The sequence below is a fragment of the Artemia franciscana genome, chromosome 1 (genome assembly GCF_032884065.1).
Source record: "Artemia franciscana chromosome 1, ASM3288406v1, whole genome shotgun sequence".
In the NCBI taxonomy this organism is placed as follows: Eukaryota; Metazoa; Arthropoda; class Branchiopoda; order Anostraca; family Artemiidae; genus Artemia; species Artemia franciscana.
In genome coordinates, this window is record NC_088863.1 from 44,507,291 (window position 1) to 44,524,998 (window position 17,708).

The 17,708-nt window shown below is 33.6% G+C and overlaps 1 protein-coding gene across 2 annotated transcripts in view; it reads left to right on the forward strand.

Moving 5' to 3' along the window:
• LOC136030202 (uncharacterized) overlaps positions 1 to 16,402 on the forward strand; it is a 67,492-nt gene extending 51,090 nt beyond the window's left edge. Inside the window, exons 8-11 of one of the 2 annotated variants that reach the window (XM_065708984.1) lie at positions 2,326 to 3,068; positions 6,396 to 6,663; positions 11,646 to 11,821; positions 15,914 to 16,402. In XM_065708984.1, coding sequence (XP_065565056.1) covers positions 2,326 to 3,068; positions 6,396 to 6,663; positions 11,646 to 11,821; positions 15,914 to 16,148 — 1,422 coding nt within the window. In that variant the 3' untranslated portion in view covers positions 16,149 to 16,402. Of the gene's footprint in view, positions 1 to 2,325; positions 3,069 to 6,395; positions 6,664 to 11,645; positions 11,822 to 15,913 lie in introns of those variants that run through there. The other variant, XM_065708992.1, reaches the window with a different exon arrangement.
• Positions 16,403 to 17,708: the final 1,306 nt, after the last annotated feature.

Sequence of the window (17,708 nt, forward strand, 5' to 3'; positions counted from 1 at the left end):
AGGGGAGCATGCTCCCCTCCCCCTGTAAATTTGGAACTATAAAGTAATTATAAAGAAACCAAAGGACAGAGAGAAGAATAGGGAAAAACCATGGAAAGAATGTGCGTTGCCCCATTATTGGCTGCCTGTCAATAGATTTTGACCCTTAATAAGGAAAATATAAGTTCTAATATGTGACTGAGTGACCCCTTTCTAGTTTTCCATAAACATTTTTCTATATTATTCGGTTGGAATAAAAAAAAGAAGAAAAAAAAAAAAAATCAAATTCTTCATAGGAATGAATGGTAAGTAAATAACGATCTTTGTCAATAAAGAAAGTATAAGAGCCTAACTATTGATAACATTAAGTCAAAGAATCAGCTTTTGATGATGATCCTAAAGGTGTATTCGTTTATTAATAATTAGTACAGTTATTAGCGTACGAGAAAGTTCATATAATTATAGAAAACACAAGTAAAATAAACCTAAATAAGGGGTAATTCCGGAAAAGAAAATATGCCGTCAACCTTTGCTTGCATTGGAAGAGTACCCATGAGCTGATATATGAAGTCACTATAATCAGAAATGTTTCCCTTGAACGGAATGCTGGGATGTTCTATATTTCCCCCCAGAACGGATACGTTTTTTGTGTTTTGATATCATTTCTTTTCCAGGAGTCATCGTATTTATCTAGTAATCACTTTGAAAAAGATTAAATTTTTTAAAGTTATGAAGTATATAGGTGTCAAATATATTGGTTTTTAGTATTAAAAAATAAAATTAAAAATATTCAATCAAATATCTTTATTTGGTCTTCTTTATCTTAGTTTTAATGTTTTTCTTTGAACAAGCTACTTTAATAATCTGTTACTTCTTACAAAGACTGAAACTAAAGGCATTAAATATTTTTGTGTTTGATAACCAAGTTCAAAACTGTCGATATTGTTAAAAAAAAATATCCGTCCAACGCTTCGGCATTGCTCAACAGAACTAAATGCTAGGAGTTTATATCTTAGTTTTGTAAGAAGGTTATTGTCTTATGTATATCTGTAATTACTTAATTTTTTCATTTCGTATACTTTTACTTTAATTGACATACTTTTTTCATTGCCTTTAGAAAAATGTTTGTCTCTTAGCTTCATTAAATGAAAAAAAAAACAAAAAAAAACAACAATTTTTTCAACTGAAAGTAAGGATCAACATTAAAACTTAAAACGAACAAAAACTATTACGCATATGAGGGGGGTTGTACACTCCTTCACACCTCGCTCTTCACGCTACTGTTTTTCGGCGCTTAAAAAAAAAGTTTTTTTCCAATTAAACGATCCTTGTATTTCAGGAGTCGTTTTAAAGAATTGGAGAACAATTCAAATTTTAGCGTAAAGAGCGAGGTGTTTAGGAGGGGGCAACCTCCTCATATACGTAATAATTTATGTTCGTTTTAAGTTTTAATGTTGCTCCTTACTTTCAGTTAAAAAAACTTGTTTTTTTAAATTTAATTTCTGATCGTTTTATTTTTTAGATAACGCCAGGATATCTAGCTCCATCTCCACGAAAATATCCCTCTTCCCATAGAAATATTCTTTGGACAATTAAATCCTGGCGAAAATTTGCCCCGAACAATTACCTTTAACATTTCCACGCGTAAAATTGAATCGATAAAGAGAAAGCAAGACATATAAAGAAATCTTGTAAAGGAAGTATAGAAAATTCACCCAGTATAAAATTTCCCCTGAAAAGTTCACCCCCTGGAAACCTCCTTCTCCATGGAAAACTCTCCCCTTGGAAATACTTCCAGCAGAAAATTCGCCCTCCCCTCGCCACACGAAAAATGTATGCATACTTTCCAGTAACAAATCCTACACCTAAACAATGGACAAATTTTTTAACTTTAAAACTTTTCCCCTGGGGCTGTTGGAGGGGCTGTTGGATCTCCAAAGACATAGTTATTGAATTTTTCAATTATGCTGAACAAAATAGCTATTTCAAAATCTCGATCGGACGATTTTGGGAAAAAAGTGGCGTGGGAGGGGGCCTAGTTACCCTCCATTTTTGTCTTTTATTAAGCGCACAGAACTTTTCATTTTCGTTAGAATGAGCCCTCTCCTGACATTTTAGGCCCACTGGTTCGATACGATCTCTGCTATAAAAAGAACAAAACAATAACAACAAATAAAAACACATCCGTGATACTTCTTCTGGCAAAAATAACAAAATTCAACATCTTTGCAGATATGAGCTTGAAATCTTTACTTTAGGGTTCCTTGATTTGCTGAATCTGATAGTGTGATAGCATATTTTCAGAAAGTATTTATAATCTCTTTAGTTAATTCACTATACTTTCAGGTCTTTTTCTGCAGCTGTATAATGATATTTGGGGATTCTTGTTGCCCAAGTGTAAGAAAACCTTGTCCTAACTCACCTTTCATCCTGATTCTAACTGGACTCGGTTGCATTTCATATGTGATGATAAGCACCTATTTTTCGAATGAAGTGTTTGTCACTCCCCCTATTATTATTTGCTTTTTACAAAGTGGAGTGACTGCCTATCTCTTTTCCTTATTGCATAGCCTTTCGCTGACGAAAAATTTAAAAGCAAATGTCTTCAGTCTTCCACAGATGTTTACATTATTCGGTATTGTTTATCAGGGCTTTAGCCTTTTCTCCAGCAGTTTTGTTGAAGAAGAGCATCAAACCTGGTATTATTTAGTCCCAACTTTGCTATTATTAATTTCATTAAAGAATATTGAAACAACTTTCACTAAGATTGATTCAAATGAGGGTATGAAGGTGGTTCAAAATAGAGACTTTTTGTCTATTATGGGAACTGTTTGTATCCATCGGATTGCTAAATTTTGGAATCAGACGGGCGATAAGTGGGCGAGGGAGATGGACATTGAAGATTGGCTAATTGGAGAAGATAATTATGTTGCGCTGATGGTATTTTTCTGCATGGGTATTGTTGGCATTTGGTGCCTGGTTGTTTGGGAGGAGAAGAGGAATTTGAAGAGGATCATTTTTTCTTCTGGAATGATAGCAGTTCTAATTTATAGATATCTGGATTTTTTGGGGCTTCACACTAGTCAATGGTAAGGGAACTATTTATATTTTTCCTTTCCAACGTAGGTGCTTCGAAATTATAAACAGTTTTTTTTTTTGTTATGAATTAAGTAGTCCATGAATTCTTATTTTAGGCAGTACTTTTGAGAGGAAGGTTGCAACCTTGAAACGGTAAATTGAATATTGTAGTGAAACTTGTTCATTATGTGAAACTCCAGACTAAGTGGATTATATCATTTTTGTCTCATCCTGTATTTAAAAAAAAATATATATATATTTACGGTATAGATTATTTGTTTGCTGGATATATGCACTTTTCATGTTATTTTTTAAGCTTTATGATTATATTCTGTACTTTCTATGTTGTATTTTAATTAAATATCACCTTTCCCCCCTCATTCTTGAAGCTCAATTTCAATCACATATTCGAATTTTTGTACCGGTATCTTGTGTTTGTTTTGTGCAAGTGACTTGATACTAAACTAAAAAGCAAAAATCCAAGGAGTTTCAAAATACAGACTAAAGTTCTGTGAAACCTAGCGAATATGGGGCGTCTGTGTTCTCACTGAAGCCACTACTCTATTAGGATAGTCACTTAGCAAGTAGTCCATCTCTTTGACAATATTTCTATGATATGCTTCTGATATCTTGTTCTATCTTCACTTCTTTCGTGACATATTTTATGTTCCAGTTCTAATTTGCAGTACTGCACCGCTAGTATATTTTTTTTTTTTTTTCTAAATCAGTCTGTCTTAAATGCAGTTACTCTGTTGAAATAAAAGAGTAAATATTTAGGGTTCAACTTTCGAAAAATGAAAATCTAGATGTTAGAGACGTGAGGGGAGGGGGTAGGGGCTTAGGTCATTCTTATCCCACTTTCCCAAATATCCAAAATTTGTTTTCCTTAATTCTCTATATTTTTCATGTAATTCAACTGTTTTTTTGGTCTATTACAAACATTTTGCGAAAATTTTCGAACGGCAGGTGATGGGATCTGTCAAATACTAGCTGGAATAATATGACGATCCCCCCTCTCTTTAATGAAAGGTTATTTCTTCCAAAAAACTTTCAAATCGGTATCCTCTGATAAAGATAGATGAAAGAAGACAGGCAACTTAAAGAAAATTAATTCTTTTTCGCCTCACATGAATTTTATATTAAATAAAACAACTAGCGCTCCAGACTGTATATTGTTAATTGGCTGAATTAAAAAATTTGTTAATTGGCTGAATTAAAAAATTAATTACGACTGTAGCACTTCAAATTTTACCGAGTTAAATCCAGAAAGCATTGATAGTTTTACAATTTAACTAGGAAGTGCTAAGTGACACTATTTTGGTTTTAGCTTGGATGCACTTTTTTGGTTTATTAAGATTTGTATGGAGATATTAGATATAATTATTTTTTGTTCGATTATTCTTTGTTTCTAGAAAAAATTAGTGAAAATAGCATTTTTTTTTAAAGTTGAATCTTCTAGGCGACAATTTTTATGGATTCATAGATATCAATATTTACCTAGGGGAGGGGGAAGGCATTTTCACTCTTACGTGTATAGGTTTAAATCTATTAGGCTCCTGTAGAAAATAAAATCTAAAAGATGATACGTTTGAAAGTTTTTGAGTTTGTAGAAATTTTTGCTCTTGTAGCTAGAAAAGAAGATAATTGATATTATATTTAAACAAATAGAAGGAATAAAAAATAATGCCAAGAAAATACTGTAAATTTCACATGATTTTAAAGGCTTTGGGGGGGGAGAGGGATGCTAAATATGAAGTCTGGTTAAGTAGAGATAATAGTTTCCCTCGCTAAAGGTAAACAAAGTATTGATTATTTTGAAACGATCCTTGAGATTGCATTGTTAGAACCAGCATAACATGCAAACCATGCATTAGAATCATGTATTATACAAGCTTGGACTAACCATGTGAATTTCAAACAGAAGTCAGTGATGGTAGAAATTTTAATATTTTGACCTGAGAACCTATTTCTAGGATCATCAGGACTCCTTGCTTTCTGTCTTAAAAGAAAATCTGATATCAACCCTGGATAGGTTTGATCAGACGTTTAGACATAATTAGACCACTCAATTTTCTTAAGCTAGATCGATTGTAACTTTGAGTTTTGTAACGAGTGTGAAATTGTAACAAGTCTTTTTTCTTTTAAAAAATTCTCTGGGAATTTTTGGTCTGGGACAAACGATCCAACTGGTTCTTTTGATAACACGGCTTGCATGCTGAATAATGTATTGGGTTGTTTTTCAAATAGAAGTCTAAAATCCTAATTATAAGTTTGAAAGCCTTATTGTGCGTTTTCTATTTATATACCTTTCTGATGAATTTCCAAATAGAATAGATTATGGGTGCTCAGCAAATGTGAAATTTACATGAGATATAAAAAATAAACATCAAGTCACTCCAATTAACTACCCTGTTTATATTTAGAATTTGGTATTTTTTATTCAAAAATTTGATTCTAGATTTGATACACTTTTAATTCTTTCAATTTCTGAGCTAAGGACAAGGATTTGGTTTGTTTGAACATTAGATGACATTTGTGAGCGACTTGCTCTGAAAATTCAAATGGGGCCCAAATTTCTCAGCCAAAACGTCATGAATATGTTTTTGGTTTTTTACTCAGATATTTCCTCTGAAGTGAAAATAATTTCTTGTTTTCGCTGTTTAGATTATAAGTTTATTTTGACTATTTAATATACGTTTTTGATGTAAATTATCACTCTATTGTATTTTGTATTTTTCTGTCTCTTCGTCGAGATTCGTTCATGCAATGCTCCCGTTTTTTTATAACAATTTTTGGAAGAACTTTTACTCCTCTGCCTGTACCCATCTTACTTGTACATCCTACCTTCAGCAAAATCAATTTTTTATAAAGAAACTTCGAGTTTTAAAGCACCATTAAAAAAGGAATTTTTTTTATAAGAAACTAGACATATCTTAATTTAAATCGGTTAACAGCTGTAACAAAACTAGAAATTAAAAGATTATTTGAAAGATCGACAGAATAAGGAACGTCTCTTTTCAAGTAATCTCCACAGAATGAGGGCCAGGTAAACTTTAGCCTCAGAGAAGACTGAAAACTAGGCGAATATTCTGAATTCTTAGATTTGAAAATCTCTCCCTCACTTTCCTTGCTTCGACTACCAAAATTAGTAAAAATGCACAAAACTATGGCTGATCAAAATTTCTGATTGAATATTCAAATTTGTCTAAAATATAAATTTCAATCTGCTAAACAATACATTTCGATTAAAAAACGAATAGAAATACAGCTTTGTAATTTAATTTTGTGATTCTTATTTTATTTGTGATGTGTGATTCATTACATTTTTTCTTGTCTAGGTTGGTCTACTTGCCAAGGTCTGTCTATGTACTAGTCTTCGTTTTGTTTTTGATGGCAATTTTCGGAAGAACTTTTACTCCATTGCCTCCACTAGTCTTACTGTTAGTCTTATTGCGAAGGGCTCACAACGTACCACTGCTTCTATTGCAATTAATTCAAGCCAGATTAGTTCAACGACCTCTCACCGTCCTGCTGCAGTACGAGAAAGGTTTATTTTTCCTTTATGCAGCGTACAGCTGGTTGGGCATGATGTGGTTTTTCTATCAGGTGTGTAAAGACCATAAATGTTTACCTTAGATTCCTTATGTTCGATTCAGTTAAAATTATTCTCTTTGGAAACATTTTATAAGTGTAGCAGGATTAAGATCTTGCAGCCTCCACTAGGTGAATTAAATTTCTCCTCCTCTTAAATAGCCTATGTTGAACCGAAATACGATCAATACCATAAAGGGGCCAAACATTGAGACCCTTAACCTAAAATTTACAACTCGGGATGGGAGCCCTTTGTGGTTCTAGAATAAGGGTCCGTAATCGGGGCCAATTTTTCTTATAAGGCTTTGAGATTCCTAAATTTTCTTAATTAAATCAATAGATTTATTTTAACCTAAGAAATCAAAAATTCTTGGTACAGTATAGATTTATCCTATAAATAAGACGAAGAATATAAAAGCTCAAATTTTTTGGGTTTTCCTTTTGTTTACATTAATTTTTAAAACTACGAAAAACAAAAAATTATATAATTGCTAATTACGAAAACGCACATAACTATGCAACCGTTGATGCTAGGGTGTCAAACCCTTGGAATTCACTTTAAGCCCATGTATCAAATTAAAAACCCGGACCAGTTCCTAGAATTTTTTGTTTTTGAAAATCTCCAAAGTTTCATTTTTAGAATTTTTTTTTCTTCACGCATTATTTTTGTATGCATATGCAGAGCTTCAGCTTAAAATGACGATAGGATCCATTTTTAAGTATTTAAAAAAATGTCGTTATATTCAGAAAATTATGAGTGATCCTCAAGCTTCGGTCCCTAAGGTTATATATATATATATATATATATATATATATATATATATATATATATATATATATATATATATATATATATATATATATATCTCTACTTCTCGTGTTTTCATGTAACCTTTGGCATTGTTGTTTGTGTCTCGCAATATTTCTTCCAAGAGATCCATTAGGTTGCGTGAGATATTATAATTCAAAGGATGTTTAAGGCGTTCTTCAACAACTCATTCGGGATCTAACAAGTACATTTGGCTCTATGGAGGTGTTTCAAATCACCTTCAGGGGCTTGTGATGGATGTGCCCCTAAATTGATTTTGTGATTAGTTTGTCCAGGTGCTTTGAAGCTGAAGACATTACGACTATTGATGGTTCGATCATGGCTTATGTTGAATGATGCTAAAGCAAAACATTAGTTCAAGTTTCAGAATTGTTACTCTTTAAGTTTCTTTTATTATTGTTATTTTTAAGTTGCTCTTCAAGTTTCAGAATAGAACTCTTTAGAGAGCAAATGACGTCCTATAAAAGGCTAAACCAATTCACTTGGAAATTGTGGAGCTGGCAATGCAAACTGACTAAGGAAAGAGCAACCTCCAAATGAATCACTTTTGTTGGCTACTCTTTCCTTGGGAAAATGGAGGACTCCACAGTGAATACATACAACCCTGAAGGGTTCCAGTGATTTTTAATTAACACTTGCGCAGTTTACTGCGTCTTTATAGGTTTGTACTGGATTTTGCGCAACAGTTTATTGGCGTCGAAGATTGCGCCGGCGTTGTTCTTCAACATAAAATTTCTTTCTACTTCACTTTCGTTTTGATTGGTTCTGGTCGCGTGTCCTCTAACCGCACAATTCTTTGTTCTTCACTTTCATTTTGACATGTTCTGATTCTCATTACATTTTTTCAATGCCTTTTACCTTAGCTGCTCGGATTGGTCTTGTCACATTTGAGGATCTAGTTTGTTCTTTTCACCCGTGAATTAAAACCCCATCTCTCCCACAGAAAATCTATCCCATATGAAATTCCTTCCGAAAACCTTCCTGTGAACGATTCCGCCTGAAATATTTTCCTTAGCATACTTATATTTAAGAAAGACTTTAACTTCTGACCATTTTCCAAACATACCGGAAATCCCTCCGTAGAAATTTTTTTGGAAATACCCCCCTCTCCTGTTGAAAGTTGCTCCCGTGGACAATCCCCCATGGATAAATTTTCTCGCAGAAAATGTCACTATGGAGAGTTTTTCCCGTTGAAAATCCCCCTCCCCTTGGAAAAATCCTTCAGGCAACTCCAACCTCTCTAAACTTCCCCCAGACAACATTGGAACATCTGCACATGTAAAACTGACTTGGCAAAGAATAAGTAAGACAAATGAGAAACTTCCAGGGGAAATTTCCTCCCAAAATTTCCCTCATCGTGGAAAGCCCCCCTCCCTCGAAAAATGTCTATTCTTCCCAATAATATAGTGTACGTAAACAATGAACAAGTTCCTAATTTACAACCCTTTTCACAGGGACTATGGGGGTCATGCTATCCCCAAAGCCATCATTGATGGACCTTTCAACTATGCTCGACGAAACGGCAATCTCAAAACTTTGATCGGACTACTCTGGGGAAAAGGGGCTTGGGAGGGGGTTTGTTGCCCTCCAATATTTTTGGCTCCTTAAATAGAGCACTAGTACTTTTAATTTTCATTCAAATAAGCCCTCTCCTGATATTCTAGAACCAATGGTTCAATAAGATCATTTCTTGATAAAAAAAAAAAACAAAGAAAAAAACAAAACAAATAAACGCGCATCCATGATCTTTGTTGTGGCAAAAAGTACGAAATTCCACGTTTTTGCATTATGGGAGCTCGAAACCTCTACTTCCCCTAGGATGTTTTTCCGCAGAAAATCTCCCCTTCCCACGGAAAAATCCTCCAGACAATTCCAACCCAGCTGAAAATTCCCCCCCCCCTGAACATCTCCCCCTGTAAAATTGTATCAGCAAAGAGAAAGTAAGACAAATGAAAGTAATTCATATAGGAATTTTGTCAAATTCCCCTAGGGGGATTTGGAGGGTCATGCTATCAGCAAAGGCAGAGTTGTAGGACATTTTAACTATGTTGAACAAAACGGCTGTCTCAAGTTTTGTGTAAAAAGAGATATTGGAGGGCGGCTAGTTACCCTCTAATCTGTTTGATTATAAGGCACTATAGCTGTTAATTTCCGTTCGAATAAGCCTTCTCCCACTATTTTAGGATCATTGCTTCAATACGATCGTCCCTGGGAAAAAAAAAGCAAAACAAAAAGTAAATAAATAAATAAACATGCATCTATGATCGTTCTTCTAGCAAAAATACAAAGTTCTACGTTTTTGCAGATGGGAGCTCGAGCCTCTAGAGTAGGGTTCTCTGGTACGTTGAATCTGATGCTACGATTTTCACGATTTCTTGACTTTTTGGGAGTGTTTCGCCCCATTTTCTAAAATCGGCAAATTTTCTCAGGCTCTTAACTTTCTATGGGTAACGCTAAACTGAGAAAATAAATCTTGTGTATTTAGAATAAGCATAATAATCCGCTTCTTTTGATGTATCTATTGGTATGAAAATTCCGTTTTTTACGGTTTAGGTTACTATTGAGCCCGCTCGCTGCTTACTTACAGTTCATTACCACGAATTATCCGATAGAAACTCCACAAGCTCCATGAGCTCTTCCTAGTGCTTAGAAGTTCACAGTATTTTTCTTGATATTTTTATCTACCTTTGGTCATAGGGTGAAATCTTAGGTTGACGAAAGCCACCTAATTCTCTCATTTTGGAGAGGTGTACCACCCTCCCTCTAGGTCATAAAAATAAGAGAGAAGAAAATCGAGAAGGAGGTTTTTTGAGGCCAACGAAAATTCTGGATGCAACAAAACGGATATTTCGAGAAGACAGCTGCTTCTCTTCTTCAGCAATATTAGAGAAAATAAAAATCAAGCTCAAATTTTATGAGCGAAAATACGAATGATTAAGACAAAAAAATAATAGTAATAATAAAAACAAAACTAATGATGTGGAGATCGATACGAAACGAAAACTTTAATTGGAAGAAATAAAAATTTGACAACGCCGAAAAAAATAACAGGTAAAATACTAAATAAAAAAAAAAAAAAAAAAAAAATCAAAAGAAGGTCAGCCAATCACCCAGAATCTGACAACTAACAATGTTCTCATTTAGAAGCTAGACAAGCGAATAAGATTCTTTCAAGGGAAATAAATAACAAAACAGGGAACTACGTCACATTGTCCAATTTTAAATAAAGGTTGTTTAGCACAAGATCTTTCAGATCTGAAGGGTCAGGGATCCGTATCACTTCGTGAATGTGAAAGTGACATAGAATTTATTTGGGCAATGAATAAATTATTAGATTCTTGTCTGAGAAAATTAAATTAAGAGTATCTTATTTTAAAATCACCCGTGTTCGTGTTAGAATCCAAACCTCAATGTTTATATTTGTGTATTTCAAACGCCTCTTATTATTGCTAGGCCAAAACCTCTTCATGAGAAATTAAGCTAGTCTGATCAAATAAATTATTATGGTGCAGGTGGTCATAGATATGTTCAGCAAGGGGCGAATACAAATTTTCAAGTTTTTCTCTTTTTGAGGGCATTTATCAATTGTCATACGGTGCTCAGATATTCTTTCTCTACGGCGTCGTTCCGTCCTAAAATGGTTTTGAGATTATCTCCCTCTAGATAATAATTTGTCAATGGCAACAAGACACTACGGCTCTTCTGACATGTGTGTTGTATTTCGGTTCAAAATCATTTGCCTAATGTATACTGATGAACATGTATCTGTTGATGGAATGCGAACAAAGGCCTAGACTCCAAACGTAAGTAAAAATGACACTAAGAAACTTCGGGCGGTTTAAGTTTCCTGTGAGCAGAAAATACATGATTGGCCACGAGGCCGCTCTCTCTTAGAATAACCAATCCAACAGATACACGCAAAGACTGTATTGGCTAGATAAGGCTAGATAAAGTGTATTCCGCTCGTAAAGATCTCATAAAATGATGTTGCTTTTTTTCTATAGTATTCCAAGGTCTTCGAATACGACTGACATAGAACATGGTTATTGAGTGATTTTCTGTCAATTCATAATTCTTTATTGATGATTTTTTTAATTATTGTACTGTAATTGTCAATCAGTGAATTGAACATCATTTCTTTTTCTTATATTTGTTCTTTGTTGTGTAGGGTAACTCGAATAGCCTTTCTCGGATAGATGTTGCAGCTGGATATATTGGTGTTGGCAGCTACCAACCATTTTTAATTGGTATATTGTTGCTCATATCAACGTTTCAAGGGCCTTTGTTGGCGTTCGTTTTTTACCTGAAGAATTTGGAAATGACCAATATGAATGAAAATGAATGGTTTGTAGATTGCCTCAATTTCCTTTTCAACGATCGCTATTGATGCCATAAATTTTGCAATTGTTAAGAAACCTAATTTTGTCCAAAAATGTGATGACAGTATTTTACTAATTGTTTGAAAAAACATGGAATTTTAATTTATTGTAATTGCAATGTAATTTGTTATTTATAAACGGAAAATGCTGATGATTGCAGATCATTTCTTTTTCTTATATTTGGTAGCTTGTTGCTATTGAATAAGTAAAAAAGAAACAGGTTTTTTTACATACAAATGAAATTGAGCATATATTTTAAAATATAGTGATAAGTTAAAGTTCAAATTGTATCAAAAAAGAAAAAAAAATATAAAAAATTATTTTTTGTCTATATAATGAAAGCAAGTAGCAACCAATAAAATAAAGAACAGCCTAAGAGCTTACAAAGACAAGAATTTTCCTAAGTATTGGGTAGACTGACCTTCCCCCAATCCCTTCGCTCTTATCACCAGTTTAATCACACTGGTTCCAGAATTATTTATTTACAGGATTCCCTTTCACCTAAATTAAACAAAAAAACAAGTTTTTTAAATGAAAGTAAGGAGCGATATTAAAACTTAAAACGAACAGAAATTACTCCATATATGAAAGGGGCTTTTCCTCCTCAACGCCCCGCTCTTTACGCTAAAATTTGACTCTTTCTCTTAACTCTACCTTTTAAAACAGTAAAAAACTTTAGCGTAAAGAGCAGGGCGTTGAGGAGGAAAAGTCCCTTTCATATACGGAGTAATTTCTGTTCGTTTTAAGTTTTAATGTCGCTTCTTACTTTCATTTAAAAAAACTTGTTTTTGTTTTGTTTTAATTTCTGGACGTTTTTGAATTAATGCATGTTTTGATCTTGGATCTCCGCACATAAATAATTAAAACGAAATTTGCATATTAATTTTTTTTGGCTAAATGGCTTTTTCATAGGTTTAATCGGAAGATTTAGAGAAAAAAGGAGCGAGGGAGGAGGCCTAGTTGCCCTCCAATTTTTTGATTACTTAAAAAGGCATTAACTTTAATTTTTTTACGTACGTTTTCATAAGTAAAAAATATACGTAACTTACGAATTAACTTACGTAGCGAACTTCTGTATTCGTATTTTTTTTATTGCGTATATGAGGGGGCTCGCCCTCATCGATACCTCGCTCTTTACACTAAAGCTTAAATTTTGTCCCAATTCTTTAAGAATGACCCCTGAATCACAAAGGCCTTAGAATAAGTAGTTGTAATTACTAAAAATACTTTAGCGTAAAGAGCGAGGTATTACGAGGAGGTAAGCCCCTCATATGCGTTATAATGTCTGTTCGTTTTCAGTTTTAATGCTGCTCCTCACTTTCAGTAGAAAAAACTTTTCATATTTATTTTTTCATTGTTTTTTTTTTTTAAATAATGCTAGAAAATCCTGCACCCCTCCATTGTAAGTCTCTTCTCCCATGAAAAGTTCCTCCATGGAAAGATCCTCCCACGTAACCCCTCCCCTAAATCCCCCCCCCCCCCAACCCAAAAAATCCCCCTGAAAACGTCTGTACACTTCCGAGTAACCATTACTGTATGTAAACACAGGTCAAAGTTTGTAACTTGCATCCCTTCCCACGGGGACTGCGGGGGAGTAAGTCGTCCCCAAAGACATAGTTATTAGGTTTTTCGACTATGGTGAATAAAATGGCTATCTCGAATTTTGATCCGGTGACTGGGGAAAAAATGAGCGTGGGAGGGGGCCTAGGTGCCCTCCAATTTTTTGGTCACTTAAAAAGGACGCTAGAACTTTTAATTTCCTTTAGAATGAGCCCTTTCGCGACATTCTAGGACCACTGAGTCGATACGATCACCCCTGGGAAAAAAAAAACAAAACAAAAAAACAAACACGCATGTTTCATTTGTCTTCTGGCAAAAAATGCGAAATTCCACATTTTTGTAGATAGGGGCTTGAAACTTCTACAATAGGGTTCTCTGATACGCTGAATCTGATTGTGTGATTTTTGTTAAGATCGTATGACTTTTATGGGGTTTTCCCCTCTATCTTCTAAAATGAGGCAAAATTTCTCAGGCTCGTAACTTTTGATGGTTAAGACTAATCTTGATGAAACTTATATATTTAAAATCAGCATTTAAATGCGATTCTTTTTATGTAATTATTGGTATCAAAATTCCAAATTTTAGAGTTTCGGTTACTATTGAGCCGGGATGCTCCTTACTACAGTTCGTTACCACGAACCGTTTGAAAACTTGGATATTAGCGATATTAATGTCCCTTTTCAGTGATGGTTCTTCATACCATAATTTTTTTTTCACAATGAAAAGAAACCTATTCCTCTTTAAAAATACAATGACAGTATTTTGGTAATTTTTTTGGAAATGAAAAAGCTGTCTTTCATGATTCATGATGTGAAAAGGATTTGCAATTACAGATAACATCTTGTAGCTATTAAATAAGTTAAAAACTAATTTTTTGGATGAAGATATAAATGAGCGATAGGTTAAAGTAGATAAATATTTTAAAATTACTTGGAAAAATGTTTTAAAAACAGACAGAAGTTAAATTAGTAAACAAAAAACTTTTTTTTTGTTTGTAACTTGAGGAGAGAGCAACTAATAAAAGAAAGAACAGCGATTAGACCAGTCTATAACGATAAAACTGGTGCTTAATATGTGGAGGGATGTCATTCCCTTTATTCCCATTGCTCTTAACGCTCTTTTAGTCACAATGGTTTTAGAGCTAAAGGATTCACTTACAAGATTTTTCCTTATATAAAGAATTTGATTATGAGTAGAATAAGTGAATCTGAATGGTTTCTAAATTGTTCTATTTCCCTTTTCAGTTTGTAAACGATATTGATCTCGAGAAAAAGCAGAAAATGTTTTTAATTAAAACGTCCTAAAATACCAGCTACTATGAGAATCTGTGGAATAGACTATTCAATGTTATAACTATATTTGGTGGTAGTAGTTAGTTTCTAGAATACCCAATGCTAAAGTGTCAAGAAACTGATTCATATCCGAGCATATATTTCTTACCTGAATAGATGAAAGATCCTACAGAAATAGGATTACAGGTAAACAACTGCCAAGCATCTAACAAGAATGCTGGAAATTAGCGATGGTTACAGAAAAGAACACATTACTAAACGATTTTCCTGCTTCAGACAAACTAAGAAAATTTTGCTGGTGACACGGGAAAAAAACCGCAAGGAGCTCGTAAAAAAGGGTTAGAGCCAAGTATATGTTTAGTCTAGTATAAATCAATGTAACATTGTGCCTAAGATACTAGATATAAATAATGTTTCCCCCGGCAACAGAGCCAATATTCTATGCATAATTTGGTGAATTGGTGTACAATTCAAGTACATTTTTGAAATTAGAAAAGGTGGAAACAAGGAAAAGTGTTTTTTTTTCTATTTGCGTACTGAATCTAGTAAAATGTACGTAGCTTAAAGAACAAACCAATAATAATTAGGAATCAACTATGGCTAGGAGAAAGAGTCATAAGTATAAAATTGCCGAACTTCCTTTTTTTCAATTTTTTTATTAAACACATGTCTACGTCTATGTCAAATGATGGGAAAGATAGCGTGATAGTAGAATTTATTTATTGAACAGCAAATTGTGTAACAGCGTGTAACAGTTGAAAGTTTGTACTGAGTTTTATCAAGTTAATAAAAGATAGCCAACTCATGATTAACCGAATGTTAATTATGTTAAAAAAAATGTTTAAGCTTGTCAGCCGCCACCCCTAAAAGAAAATACGTTCTACGTTTTTACATCTTCTGCATACCAATCTTGGGGATATTTAAAAATGACATAATCCTAGGTATAATTGAAAAAATTAATATTTGCAGAAACACATAAAAGAAACATTAAAACCGAAGAATGAAGGATGAAGATTGAAAAATTAACTAATAAGTTATAAGAAAACAAAATTAATATCAAAGAGGGACATGGAAATGGTTCTGCACAGCTTAAAAAATAACTTTAATTCTTATTTTGATAATTTATTACAATATTTTGTTCCCTTTACCATTTTGATGCCTTGTTCTCTCGAAGCAGGTTCTATTATAGCTTTTTTCTTTTTCAGGTCTAGTCGATTTTGGTATTTGTGTTTACTGCGGTCGTTTCCTTTATGCCTCCATTTTGTCACAGTAATCATTTTAAGAAATCACATTTTCATTTGGTCTGTATTCGCTCCAAAGTTGGTTTACGAAGTGACTTTCACGTTATTAATGTTTTTGATTACTTTTATTTCGGTATTTAAAAGAGGTACATATTACTTTGTATTTAATTTGTGTAAATATGTTCAGTTGGGCAAATGAACTTGCATTATTTTCCCAAAAATGTGCAAAATGAAGGACTTTCAGTAAAGAAGACCCAGTGAAAAACGGGATAGGGAGCCTTTGAAAGATAATTGAGTGTATCCGAGTGAATAACGTGAAAACATAATTCTTTTTGGCGAGTTTCATAGTCAATATTTCAGAAAGAAAAGGCGATGGAAGTTCATACAAGAAAGGAATGGACATCACTGTTTTGGTATTCATCCTTCTTTTAAAATAAACCAGATCTATATAAACCTTGTGTGTTGTTGGAGTTGTTTCGCATAATTATTATGCCAAATATTAAGAACATCAATTATATTTTACGCATACGAGAACAGTACATTGACATATTAGAAGATCATCATTATCTTATTCCCGCCATCTAGGCAAGAACTTCGAGACAATGAATGTCAATTAACGAAAATGTAGGGGGGGGGAGGAGAATTTTTTTTATAAAGAGATAGAAAAGGATATTTTTTTAAAAAGGGTACTTTTCAAATGAAGGCATTTATTTTTTGTTCGATTTATTAAAAATGAAAATAAAAGCAATATTATCCAAAACTAGCGAGTCGGGGAGGAGGCAGTTACCCCCCCCCCCTTCCTGCCTAATTGGCACTCCTGGTGGAGAGAATTCATGTCAGCGAGTATATTCAGCTAGTCTTGGGTGAAAATTTGTCAACCGATTTCAAGTCTATGCTTGGTTTTCCCCTAACCTGTCAGGTTTTTTAAGACGAGTTTAAAAAAGTACACAGTATGTAAACGTCTTCAACCGAAGAGGTGACCCCTCCCCCTATCTAAAATTCCCAAAATAAACGTTCTACATTCCTGCATACAAATATTTTACTGTTCGGGGCATGCTGCACCTTATACAAAAACAAAATCTAACATCATATACCATTAATTTTAATAATATGGTCATTTCAGCTCCCAGTATGATTCCTGTAATTTTTTTTTTATTTTATACCAACCATTATCCTTAGAGCTGTTTCGAAGAAAGATTTGAAACTACACTTGCCACAAAAAATAAATATCTTCTTTGGATTGCTTTTTGTGTTTAACGATTCCGAATCCGAATGAGAAAGCGAAAAATTCTTTAATGCATAGTTTCTTATTTATAATTTGTTGGTCTGGGGCTTTCGGGCCGGTGCCCCTCTCCATCCCCGAAAATTAAAAATTTCTTGAATTTACTGCACTATAGGAGGAAGGGGCGACCTTGCCTCCTATCTTCCCAAAATGATTTCCTGCACGCATGTCTGACTTTATGATTGAAACTAAACTCTGTTGCAAATACTTTCTTTTCTTACTAATCTTCTTTGATTTCCTTTTTTACAACAAATAATAGACAAAGAATTATCCGTTTTCTCCAATTTAAATTGGCAAATTTTTATAATATTGTATTTAAATTGATCGCCTATTAGTTGAACAAACAGTGAAGCAGCGAACAAATGAACCGTATCTTACAAGTTAAGAGAAGCAACATAAAAACTGTGGTTGTGAAAATGATTTATTTTCTTACTGCTCCTTCCCATATTCTTTTCTAACAGATTACTAACAGATAAT